Genomic DNA, 13,535 nt, shown 5'->3' on the forward strand with positions numbered 1-13,535 from the left:
CATAGGGTCACTTGGCAGATATGGATTGACACCTGTCCTCAGGGACCCTGATACACACTGACACAGAGCAGAATAGGGACTGTCCCCCCTACATAGGGTACCTTGGCAGATATGGATTGACACCTGTCCTCAGGGACCCTGATACACACTGACACAGAGCAGAATAGGGACTGTTACCCCTACATAGGGTCACTTGGCAGATATGGATTGACACCTGTCCTCAGAGACCCTGATACACGCTGATACAGAGCAGAATAGGGACTGTTCCCCCTACATAGGGTCACTTGGCAGATATGGATTGACACCTGTCCTCAGGAACCCTGATACACACTGACACAGAGCAGAATAGGGACTTTTCCCCCTACATAGAGTCACTTGGCAGATATGGATTGACACCTGTCATCAGAGACCCTGATACACACTGATACAGAGCAGAATAAGGACTGTTCCCCCTACATAGGGTCACTTGGCAGATATGGATTGACACCTGTCCTCAGGAACCCTGATACACACTGATACAGAGCAGAATAAGGACTGTTCCCCCTACATAGGGTCACTTGGCAGATATGGATTGACACCTGTCCTCAGGAACCCTGATACACACTGACACAGAGCAGAATAGGGACTGTTCCCTCTACATAGAGTCACTTGGCAGATATGGATTGACACCTGTCCTCAGGGACCCTGGTACACACTGACACAGAGCAGAATAGGGACTGTTCCTCCTACATAGGATCACTTGGCAGATATGGATTGACACCTGTCCTCAGGGACCCTGATACACACTGACACAGAGCAGAATAGGGACTGTTCCTCCTACATAGGGTCACTTGGCAGATATGGATTGACACCTGTCCTCAGAGACCCTGATACACACTGACACAGAGCAGAATAGGGACTGTTCCCCCTACATAGGGTCACTTGGCAGATATGGATTTGTAGCCCAAGGCAGCTCATCTCATCAGGCCTTTTTTAGTCAAATGTATCGCCCACTGCCAGTCCCTTCGGGATCCATCCCTCATTCATCTTAATAAAGGTGAGGTAATCTAGACTTTTTTGACCTAGGCGACTTCTCTTCTCAGTGACAATACCTCCTGCTGCACTGAAGGTCCTTTCTGACAGGACACTTGAAGCGGGGCAGGGCATAAGTTCTATCGCAAATTGGGATAGCTCAGGCCACAGGTCAAGCCTGCACACCCAGTAGTCAAGGGGTTCATCGCTCCTCAGAGTGTCGATATCTGCAGTTGAGGAGAGGTAGTCTGCTACCTGTCGGTCGAGTCGTTCTCTGAGGGTGGATCCCGAAGGGCTGTGGCGATGCGTAGGACTTAAAAAGCTCTGCATGTCCTCCATCAACAACACGTCTTTAAAGCGTCCTGTCCTTGCCGGCGTGGTCGTGGGAGGAGCAGGATTACTTTCACCTCTTCCCCTGTTAGATTCCCGTTGTGCTGTGACATCACTCTTATACGCTGTGTAAAGCATACTTTTAAATTTATTTTGCAAATGCTGCATCCTTTCCGACTTGTTGTAATTTGGTAACATTTCAGCCACTTTCTGCTTATACCAGGGGTCTAGTAGCGTGGACACCCAGTACAGGTCGTTCTCCTTCAGCCGTTTTATACGAGGGTCCCTCAACAGGCACGACAGCATAAAAGACCCCATTTGCACAAGGTTGGATGCCGAGCTACTCATTTCCCGTTCCTCCTCCTCAGTGATCTCAATTAAGTTATGTTCTTCCCCCCAGCCACGTACAACACCACGGGTACCAGATAGGTGACAACGAGCACCCTGGGACGCCTGTTGTGGTTGGTCTTCCTCCTCCTCCTCAAAGCCACATTCCTCCTCTGACTCCTCTTCCTCACAATCCTCTTCCAGCGTTGCCGCAGGTCCAGCAAGCGATGCTGATAAGGCTGTTTCTGGTGGTGATGGTGACCACAACTCTTCCTCTTCACGCTCATCTACGGCCTGATCCAGCACTCTTCGCAGAGCACGCTCCAGGAAGAAAACAATTGGTATGATGTCGCTGATGGTGCCTTTGCTGCGACTGACTAGGTTTGTCACCTCCTCAAAAGGACGCATGAGCCTACAGGCATTGCGCATGAGCGTCCAGTAACGTGGCAAAAAATTCCCAGCTCCCCAGAGGCTGTCCTAGCACCCAGGTCATACAAATATTCATTAACGGCTTTTTCTTGTTGGAGCAGGTGGTCGAACATTAGGAGTGTTGAATTCCAACATGTCGGGCTACTTATGCACAAAGCGTTGTACGATCAGATTACACACATGTGCCATGCACGGCACATATGTCAACTTGCCCAACTTCAATGCCGCCAACAAATTTGTTCCATTGTCACAAACCACTTTGCCGATATCCAGAGACACTATAGGCACCCAGACCACTTCAGCTCATTGACGGAGAGGGGCACAATAGGGAGCTTTGTTTTCTTGGCACCATAGTTTCCCTTTAACCGTGATGATAAGCAGGTCCTGCAATACCAGTGTACGTAGATCAACAGGTGGTGAGGATGGTATGCGAAAACCTGCAATGTACTTTTTCCACTACAATACAAGAGGCTATGCAAGATCATTTTGACCTTTCATTTAGCCCAAATATACATACATTTTTTCAGACATATTCTATTCTACATATAATCTCTTTTCTAAACAGGTGATAAGTTGAATTTGTAATTTCCCCCATCCAATATGGTGTCAGCACACTGCTTTAAATTAACACACCAATCACCATAACCACAACAGAGCACTGTATTGTTTATGGTGCCTACAGTGGCCCCAATGTAATCTATAGATTTGACAAATTACATGTAAACTGCTGGGAGACTGTCAATTCCTTCTGTATGAAGCATCCACTAACTCTCTTTAGCCACGCCCTGCATTGCAGTGCCATTGGCTAAAAGCATCAGCTGATAGCTCTAAATACAGCTCTCATGGAGTAGGTGAATGGTGCCCAGTGCACCGCAGGAAAGTTGCCCAACAGCAAATATTTTGACTGTAAGGGTGAAAGAAAGATAAGGTTAAAAGATTAGAAACAAGGTGCTACAATCACCAATATGTGTCACTTTATCACCTAAAGAGTTAATAAATCAGTAAAGAGTAGGTGCTGAGAGCACATTACCCTTATTGCAAAGGTTGAATAATGGTAAACAATGTTTAGGCCAATCCGTAATTCACAATTTGATCAATGGCATATGTGCCCTTTAAACCAATCCTGTAAAATTAACACAGGGAGAGCCACAACATAGGGTAATAACGTAAGGATTGCTGTGTAAATTAAAATTTGAAATGGTTACACTCACATGGTCATGGGCCACTTAATAAAAGCTGTCTCAGACTAGAAGTAAATCAGGTGAAAGCACGTGGATGTTAGGTTCCAAGCTGTCTCCCTTCTGTGGTCTTTCAAGTTGCTTGTTGCTTAAGAATATTCCAGGATGCAGAATATCATGCAAACAATTTTATTGACACACTAAAAGGTAGCTAATAAAAATAAATATAATAAAATATACACCTCTGTAAAGCCCACTTGTGCTGTAGATCGAACTCGATATTATAAATATTTTGACTACTTACATGGGGGAGATGGGGGGGGGGGGTGAAAACTGACCTTCACCATAGGGTTCCTTTAAGTATAAAGTCCATTTTCCTTTTGTGATCCCATGTCAATCCTGCCTGATCAGATTTAAAGCTGCTTGGACTTTCTGAGTTTTGTCTGTAAGCATCACCTGAATATAACCTAATTCATATCTTTTTTACTTGAATCCCAGAATACTCTGTTACAATGAGAAGGTGATTATAGCTCCACGCTGCCCTAAATAGGATACCAGCATAGACTCCTCTGCCCCCACATCAATAGACACTTTCATACAAAATTGAAGATTATGTTAGCTTTAGTGTACTGATAATCTTAATTTTAATAATGCGGTGAGTATTTTGCATAATCTTTCTTTACTAACTCCATAGCAGCAAAGAAAAGTAATGAGAGAGCTGAGAACCAATCACAAGCAAGCATAGGTTATAAGAGGCATGTCTCACTGCAGCGATTCCTCTTTAAAACTGCTACATTACAAGTCCATTAATTCCAAACTTTTGGAATAAAAGGGAATCACGACATGTCACACATGTCATGTGTCCTTAAGGGGTTAAGCAACAAAACAGTAGAAGAACACGTTGTGGTAAACTTTAAATATGGACAGGATGAAGAAGGTCCCATCGAAGATACGTCTTGGGTTTAACTGTATGTTCCAATTAAAATGACGAGGAAGATCCCATCGAAGAAACACATTGGGTACAACTGTGGGTTCCAATTAAACTGAAAAGAGAATATAAAGAGTTTTAATCTTCACAGCCCCTTTGCCGACCAGCCCTGCCAAAAACAACCCTTGTGTTAGACTCGCGGAAGACTTTCCACATTTATGATTGATCCTTGTTGAGGAATGTAAATATGTTGACCCTCTTGTTGAGCTCTTTGAGAAAGACCTCTCCAAATAATTTACCCTGTGCCAGGGGGCCGAGACCTTTATTCCCCAATTCCACGAGTTTGTCGTTGATATGGTATAGTGCTGCTCAGCATCTCTCGGAAGAGAGAGACACATTACTATTCCCGATAAAGCAGAAGCACCTTTGTGCCCACTCTCAGGTGTCACGTGCCCATTCACGTACCGTATCTGGGGTAAAGCTGTCTGCTGCATAGGCATCGTCTGCCAGGCCAGTAACCCTCTCTAGAGGTCCAATGGAGTCAAGGAATTTATCCTGAGCCCCCTTGAATCCGCGCTCCAACCCGTTGCATGGGTCCCGACCCCCCACGAGACATGAAAGTTAGCATGAGCTGGTCAAAGTCGGGTGTGTGAGCCACCTTATCTGGTAGAATTGGACGAGGGCACTGAGACCTCATGCGTTTCTGCACCTCTTTGTCCAGGGGTTTCCAGAGCCAAAAGTGCATAAACTTGGCAAGGTGTTCAAGGGAGGTCCATTCCTCAGAGAGGGGATGGCATATTTTTCTGGGGTCAAACATCCGGAGGCCAGAGGAGTCCAGGAATACCTCTTGTGGAACATTCATGGTCGTGGCCATGGAACCCTGGGGCTCACCCAGGTATGTATCCCTTGTAAGGAACGGGTCAGAGTTGGGAGCAGAGTCCCAGTCACTCTCCTCCAGTTCGGAGGCCTCCGCCTGCCATTCATCTAGCACCGAAAGTGCTTGGGCTGGTCCTGCGTCCTCCTCCTCTGAGGACATCTGTGCAGGCCTGTGGGCCGTTCGGGTCGCAGACTTTTTGCGTTACACAGGGGCCTTGCCTTTGGATTTCCTAGGCTTGGTGTTTTCACCCTTCCAGTTGCGTTTGGGAGGAGTCTGAGTCCTCAGAATCTGCCACAAAATGGGCCCGTTTTGGAATGGGTTTGGCAGTGTTGTGTTCCATCTGGAACGTCTTGGAAAATGCCTTCTCCATAGAGGCAGCAACCGCTGCTGTGATCATGGCCTGCAAGTCTGATAGGGTCTGTGTCTCTTCCATGGTGACTTGCTACAATCACTCGGGGCTCACCCGGTGGTATTAGCATGAGGGCAGTAGTGTAGTGGCACGGAGGGTAGGAGAGGCCTGGGGTCCAGGGGGGTGGTATGGGAACAGGTACCAGATGACCTGCAATGAATGCAGCCTGTAAGCCTATACAAGCAGATGGAGAAGGTATGTAATCACTGGGGCTCACCCAGGAGTTCGGAATCCTGCATGATCAGGTCTGTTCAGCAGCACATAAATGGGGGCTCACCCCGACCAGAGTAAGGCATAAAGCCAACTCGCTTGAATCAACCCCTAATGCAGAGCACTAACCTGGACCCACCGATATCCCTGAGAGGGAGTGCAGAAATAGGCTCTGAGCAGTAATGCTTGACAGGGCACAGCTGGATGAAGCTCCGTAGCCACTTCAAGAGACTGTCCATATCCAGATGGCCGCCGGACTGCACGTCCGTGAAAAATGCGGGAAACTAAGCACCTCCCCGAAATGCGAGAGGGGGGGGGGAGTTCGTGTATCGAACACACGCACGTGAATGCGCATGAACACCCAGTAAAGCTTGGTGTTCGTACCCGAACAAAACAGCCGACCGCGAGCGCCTAGAACCCGGCATTCGCAGCTAACTTGTCAAATGAACGCCTGGACGCGTTCCCAAAGGGAAAAAAACGCCGAACGGGGTAAAAGACCCGCGCAAAGCAAGGGAAAGAGTGGCCCACAGCGAGAGGGCACAAAACCGGGACCGGAATAGGCAGGGTCCCCCAAAGAAAACAGCAAGGCAAAATGGTCAGAAGGAGAGCCCCAAGGACCACAAGAACAGAAAGGGAGATACCTGAGGTGAAACAGGTAGGGATAGGTAAGACCTCAGAAGGGTGGTGATAGTAGCCACCCGAGAATGGTCAGAAAAAATGTAATAAAGGTAATATACGGCAATATTCTAAAGACAAAAAAAGAAAAGGAGAAAACAAATGTTGAGTAAAGGACAGAGAGAGGATAACCAAATCTCTGTACTTATTTTGTGATGGAGTAGCAAAGAAAGAGGAATCGCTGCAGTGAGACATGCCTCTTATAACCTATGCTTGCTTGTGATTGGTTCTCAGTTTTCTCATTACGTTTCTTTGCTGCTATGGAGTTAGTAAGAAAGATTATGCAAAATATGAAGCCTCCTGTCATGTGGTAAAATTGAATCTCTATTCACCTCAGCACACATCATTCAGGCGGGATAGAACCTCATCCTAGACTGACCAGTGCATAACTGCTTAGGGAATTTTTAATTGAAATTTTTAAACTGGAACATTCAGGCAAGTTGGATAGTGGCTACAACAACCTACAATTGTCGCTTCTCTACTTAGTTAATAAACACAAAATCCTATATACCAACCTAAAAATAGTAAACACAATGTTGTATTCCTGACACTATAGTGTTCCTATAAGTATAATTACACTACACCCACCATTTTTGAAGGCTGCACATAATTTGTACATGCAGATAAGGAGTGTATCCATAGGCGTGCGCACGGGGTGTGCCTGGGCACACCCTAATCCCGCGGCACGCCTATGTATATTGAGACCGGCAGGGGAGATCTCAGGATCTCCCCTGTCGGCTCATGCAGAGCCGGCGCTATCCGAGCGTCGGCTCTGCTCTCAGCCTCCCTCCTCACTGACCCACATGCAGGGAGGGAGGCAGGAGAGGACCCGGCGGAGCTATTGCCGGCAGCTCTGCCGGGTTCCTCTCGCGAGATATGAGCGTTGCCGCGGCAACGCTCAAATCTCGCGAGAGTGAACTCTAGCCCCAGAGGGGCTAGAGTTCACTCTCCACTGGACCACCAGGGATGGAATCAGCAGCAACAAGGATCCCCCCTCCCTACAAAAGGTAAGAAGGGAGGGGGGATAGCAAGTAATGTACCCCCACCTCCACCCCCACAATCACCCACACACATACAGCACACACACACATACAGCACCCACAGACATACACAGCACCCACACACATACAACACCCACAGACATACACAGCACCCACAGACATACACAGCACCCACAGACATACAGCACCCACAGACATACACAGCACCCACAGACATACACAGCACCCACAGACATACACAGCACCCACAGACATACAGCACCCACAGACATACAGCACCCACAGACATACCGCACCCACAGACATACAGCACCCACAGACATACAGCACCCACAGACATACACAGCACCCACAGACATACACAGCACCCACAGACATACAGCACCCACAGACATACAGCACCCACAGACATACACAGCACCCACAGACATACAGCACCCACAGACATACACAGCACCCACAGACATACAGCACCCACAGACATACAGCACCCACAGACATACAGCACCCACAGACATACAGCACCCACAGACATACACAGCACCCACAGACATACACAGCACCCACAGACATACAGCACCCACAGACATACACAGCACCCACAGACATACAGCACCCACAGACATACAGCACCCACAGACATACAGCACCCACAGACATACAGCACCCACAGACATACACAGCACCCACAGACATACACAGCACCCACAGACATACAGCACCCACAGACATACACAGCACCCACACACATACAGCACCCACAGACATACAGCACCCACAGACATACACAGCACCCACACACATACAGCACCCACACACATACAGCACCCACAGACATACACAGAACCAACACACATACAGCACCCACAGACATACACAGCACCAACACACATACAGCACCCACACACAGCACCCTCACACACACACAGCACACTAACAGCACCCTCACACACACAGCACACTAACAGTACCCTCACAAACACAAACAGGACCCTAACAAACACACACACAGCACACTACCAGTACCCTCACACACAGTACATTAACAGCACCCTCACAAGCGCACACACACACACACACACACAAACAGCACCCTCACACACAGTACATTAACAGCACCCTCACAAGCGCGCACACACAAACACCCTCACCCACATAGCACACTACCAGCACCGTCACACACACATCACACTAACAGCACACACACACACACACAGCAGTGTGTGTATGTGTGTATGTATGTGTATGTGTGTGTATATATATATATATATATATATATATATATACATACATACATACATACATACATACATACATATATATATGCGGCGTGTGCTTGTGCTTTAGGGTGCACACCCTAATGCAATAGGCTGCGCACGCCTATGAGTGTATCTAAGCACTGCTTGGGAATGGTTCCCATTGTAAAAGCAGTTTATACACTGTCACCAGGAAACGTCCATTTACCTAGGACATTCAGTTTGTCCCCTCAGGCCCTGCCCTCTATAATTCGCTCCTCACACTCTGCCACCCCAGTTACCCCCACATTCACGTGTTCACAATAAATCCTCCCCTATACATTGTCTGCTTCAGTTTTACCATCCCACCATTTCTACTCTAGCTCTCCCCTCATACTTCTGCCCACCACAACCACTTTATTTTATTGTAAATATTTATTTTATTTACATTTTCAAGTATATTACATATATTCCACAAAACATTTCAGGCATATACATCACAGTTTTACTTTCAGGGGAAATAATTTCCATTAAATTTAGTATAGACATTTATACTTTTACATTATTAAGTATAGCCTAAAAAGAAATAAATTAGAACCAACATAGACAGAAATTAGACAAAATACGCAGACATCGCAAAACCAATACAGACCAGAAGTTACCTTATAACTAACTATAATTAATTATCTTTTTTCTTTTATTTCAGCTTTACCTAATTCCTAACCAGTGATCGAAAAGATGTTCTTTTTTTATGTTGTTGTGGATTTTTATTGGACCGTTCTTTTTCCAATACGAAACTGAAATTATGGTGAAAATAATGATTTTTTTGAAAAGGTGTACTTGATTTCCAATTTCTGACAATCACAAATCCTGTATCAATTACCAGACCCCTTCACCCATTGGGCATAAGTTAGTGCTTTGATTGCTTTCTGGTTGATCACGCTGTGGTTCAAATCTTATAGTGTGATTTACATTTGACTATTATATATATTTTCTGCACAATATTGCCTACGTTTATGTGCTGGCTATGTATCCTATGTTTTAAATGCATCTTGCAATATGGAAGGTATGGTAAGTAACTCTGCAGGGAAGGTGTTAAAGAGAATGTTTGGTAAGACGCTTATGGCAAAGATCACTGTGAGGCTGATGTGCTGCAGGGAGCACTTGTATATATTTATTAAGCAAAACTAAATATTCCAAGCATGTTGTATGAGACTAATAACACATCCTGTTATCTCACAGTTAGTCTCAGAACAGAATATTTGAATAGCAGCTAAAGATTCAGACAAAACAGTCTACACAAGCTATGTAAACAAAACTTCAATTAAGTTCACCAAAAGCCAAACATATGCTGATGATTCCCATTTAACAGTCAATACGTGAATTTGCCAGAAGCCAAACGCATGCTGATGATTCCAGTTCTCGGTGTATCCATGAATGGACGTTCTCATTTTCTTATCTAGGCAAAGTTCCAAAAGCGGTTTTCTTAAGTTGTATAAATATGCTGAAGAGGTCCATGTACAAATCAGATATTAGAGATTAAAGATAAAATATTTTTGTTTCATTTGCATATCCCCATGCTGATCTGTACATTGGGAAAAACAGGTCTGCTGAGTTGCGAGACTTGTTAGATATGTAAGACACAAAAAACTGATGATCTGTATCACAAACTAGCAGGGTTTTAAAGGGACTGTATAGTTACCAGAACCAGAACTACAGCTAAATGTAGTTGGTCTGGTATACATAGCCTGTCTCTGCAGGCTTTTTAATGTAAACACTGCCTTTGCAATGATTTTTAATGTAAACACTGCCTAGCAACACCTCTAGTGACAGTCACTCAAACAGCCATTAGAGTCATGTCTTCACACTCTGCATGGAGATGCTGAACGCTCCTCATAGTGATGTATTTATTTAATGTAGCTCTATTAAAAAAGTTTTTCCTATGGGAAAGCAGTGGGTTGGCTGAGATCATCAAGTCTGATGATCTCAGCCATGGAGGCGGGGTGAGACTTGGCCACCTGCAGTGAGACCAGTGGGAGAAAAGGTGAGTAAAATCACCTTTTTACTGCAAGGAGAGGAGACCTAAATAGTTATTTTAGAACTTTAGTGTCTGGAATAGATGTTTGTGTTCCTGACACTATAGTGTTCCTTTGAATGTTAAAAGGTTTAAAACATATTCCATGTACATATAGGGGCTAATCTAGGCTTTCAGGGACCCTAAGATGAATTGCAATTCTATGCCTGGTGGATGCACATTGCCCCTGGTATTACACGTGCATAATTAAATGGATATCATACTCCTGCCTCCTACTTACTAAAGATATAGGCGCTTTAAATATTGTAACGTTTCACAATTACAAACTTAATGACTAACAAAATACAATCTTTTACTTATCTTATGTAGCAATGTCAAGAGCCTTTTATAGTCCTACCAGACCGATAATGCAGATAAAAATTACACGAAAACATGGGATTTACACTTTCTACCTCTGTAATAGCTGAACCAGTTATTCAATAGATTGTGCTGTTCTTTAATTTACCATAAACCGCAATACGTACGAGAGGTGGTAGTTCAGGGCTCATGGGAATAGGGGTTGTAGCAAGCGGTCATTCATAGGCGTACCCAATCAGATTATTAATCATTACCCCATTGCACACAGGAGTGAGAGTATAGGGCATGTTCTGTGAACCCCTCTGTTCACAATCCCTTCTCTGTCTGTTGCAGTTTGGGTAAGAAAGGGGTAGAGAACCAAACTTATTTCAGTAATCTTTCGAGAAGTGATCAGGAATTTATTTGGCAATAATTTTTTAATTAATCCAGAGGATTTCAGCTCTATTTTCTTGCTGTTATGTGGCATTTGTGTTATTTTTTTCTTAACTCAGTTGTAAATATTAGACTCATGCATGGCAAAATAAATCTGGCCAAATGTTGGTTCAACTTGGCAAATTTCAGTACCAAAAATCTGATTTAGGAAATGAATCAGAAGAAATAAAACAGTAGAAGAATTAAAAGGGACAAAAAGTGTAGTGCAAAATATATACATTATATAATATTTTGCATTATTTTGCAGTAAACTGGTAGGAACATTTTCCAATCATTTGGTTTACAGACCTATATATATAGAAAATAAATAATAAACCTGTATATGTTTAATTGATCCTCCTTTTTTCCTTTCTATTGCACACTTCTCATTTGATCTGTGAATAAAATAATTTACTGACTGTCCCCTAACTAGCAATTGTCGTTTTTTCCCCCCAGCAATAATTCTATTTTTTGGTGACACAAAGGATATTTCTTATATCCTAACACATCATTAAGCACATAAAGAAAAAAAAGATTACTTATATAAAGCTATTTATAAAAAAGTCAAATAATTTGCAGGATTTACTTACTTTTCTAAAGGGAGTTCATAAAGTTCTATCTAATAAAATGTATATGTATAATTTTTAACACATATGTATGATGATTTTTTATCATCAAGTATTTTTTCCAGTAGCTAGGTCATAAAGTTTAGTGATAAAATATAGTCTAGATAATAATAAACGCACTTTGTCCTACAGTAATTGATAAAGAAGGAATTACAAATATAGCTATTGTAATAAAAGAACATTTTTAACAATTCAATAATAATCAAGAATGTGAGAAGCTGATTAATTACAGTAAATCTATTAATTAACAGATTAGAAAGCATTAAGCAAATCCTTTTAATATGTAAAATGTTTGATTACACTCTAGTAATAAATGTGCTTTTAACCAGACTTTAATCTTTACACATGGTGTGTGTAATAAATATATATGTTAAGAGTGAATACACAAAACAAGAAAATATAAAAAAGTTAATAAAAATTAATTTACCATTTTCCCAATTTATGGATTTATATCAAAGTGCAAAAACCTTATTAAAGAGATTGCAGATAGGGGAGTAAGGAGGACATTGTGCAAGAATATATTACCTAAAAAATAATTATAGTAATTATGCAATCGTTTTTCACACCTCTAATTTCAGATTCTATAACTATTAAGAAATTGACTTCTCGTTTCTCGTAAATGAGAAATGTAATTAATGAAAGGTGTATGAAGCACTCTTGTGCTACTATGGCAACCAGCAACAAGGCGCTGTCCATGGGCTAAGGTGGGAAAAGACAGTTGTGATGCTCTCCTTGGTAACCCAGATGCTTGGCCTGTTATAAACTGTGAGTTCAGCTTGTTGCCCCAGGCAATGGACATGAGCACAGATAGACCTTTTAACTGCATTTCTTAATGGTGCTTTAATTACACCTTGCAGTATCATGCAAATACAGTGCCTGAAACTGACAGATTAATTGCACTTACACAATTGAGTGCTGTGTGATATACTTACTAATCATTGCCTTTGATAAATACTTTAAGACATCTCAGTTATACAAAATGGTTTTCTTTTATAAATGTATTAGCAGATAGCTGGGGTGCTAGGAACTTAATAGGTACTCTAAATAGGTTTATAGAGTATATCTCTTTCGTATCATCCAATAGCCTAAATTAATCACACAAAAAAACAAACATCCACGAATGACATGTATTCAATTCAGCTATATTAATGTAAAGGTTGAATTTCAGTTTCACATTATGATGCTTGTGAATAACTAGTGAATAACACTGACTATGTTGGATTAATATTGTCACTTTGCATTTCCAACTGAAGTCTCAAAGTCCACTTACCTGGGGACCAAACTGTCTTAACTCGAGAGTTCCACAGATGCAATATAGGTTCCTTCCTCCATTGCATAATCTGTTGAAGAAAAATGAATAGGAGAACAGTGCTACTTTCAGGAATGGTACAATATCAACATGCAAACTATCTAATACATCTTTAGGTACTGGTATTAATACCTGACAAGTCTGCTAAAGGAAATAAGTCCCAAAGTTTCTGCAGCCTTGGGGGCAA

General features: G+C 43.0%; 1 protein-coding gene across 1 annotated transcript in view; it reads left to right on the forward strand.

Moving 5' to 3' along the window:
• Window positions 1-5,644: 5,644 nt before the first annotated feature.
• Window positions 5,645-13,535, forward strand: part of ELOVL3 (ELOVL fatty acid elongase 3) — a 32,923-nt gene continuing 25,032 nt past the window's right edge. The window contains exon 1 of the mRNA XM_063433851.1: window positions 5,645-5,684. Coding sequence (XP_063289921.1) covers window positions 5,645-5,684 — 40 coding nt within the window. The remainder of the gene's footprint in view (window positions 5,685-13,535) is intronic.

Source organism: Pelobates fuscus, chromosome 10, assembly GCF_036172605.1.
Source record: "Pelobates fuscus isolate aPelFus1 chromosome 10, aPelFus1.pri, whole genome shotgun sequence".
Lineage (NCBI taxonomy): Eukaryota > Metazoa > Chordata > Amphibia > Anura > Pelobatidae > Pelobates > Pelobates fuscus.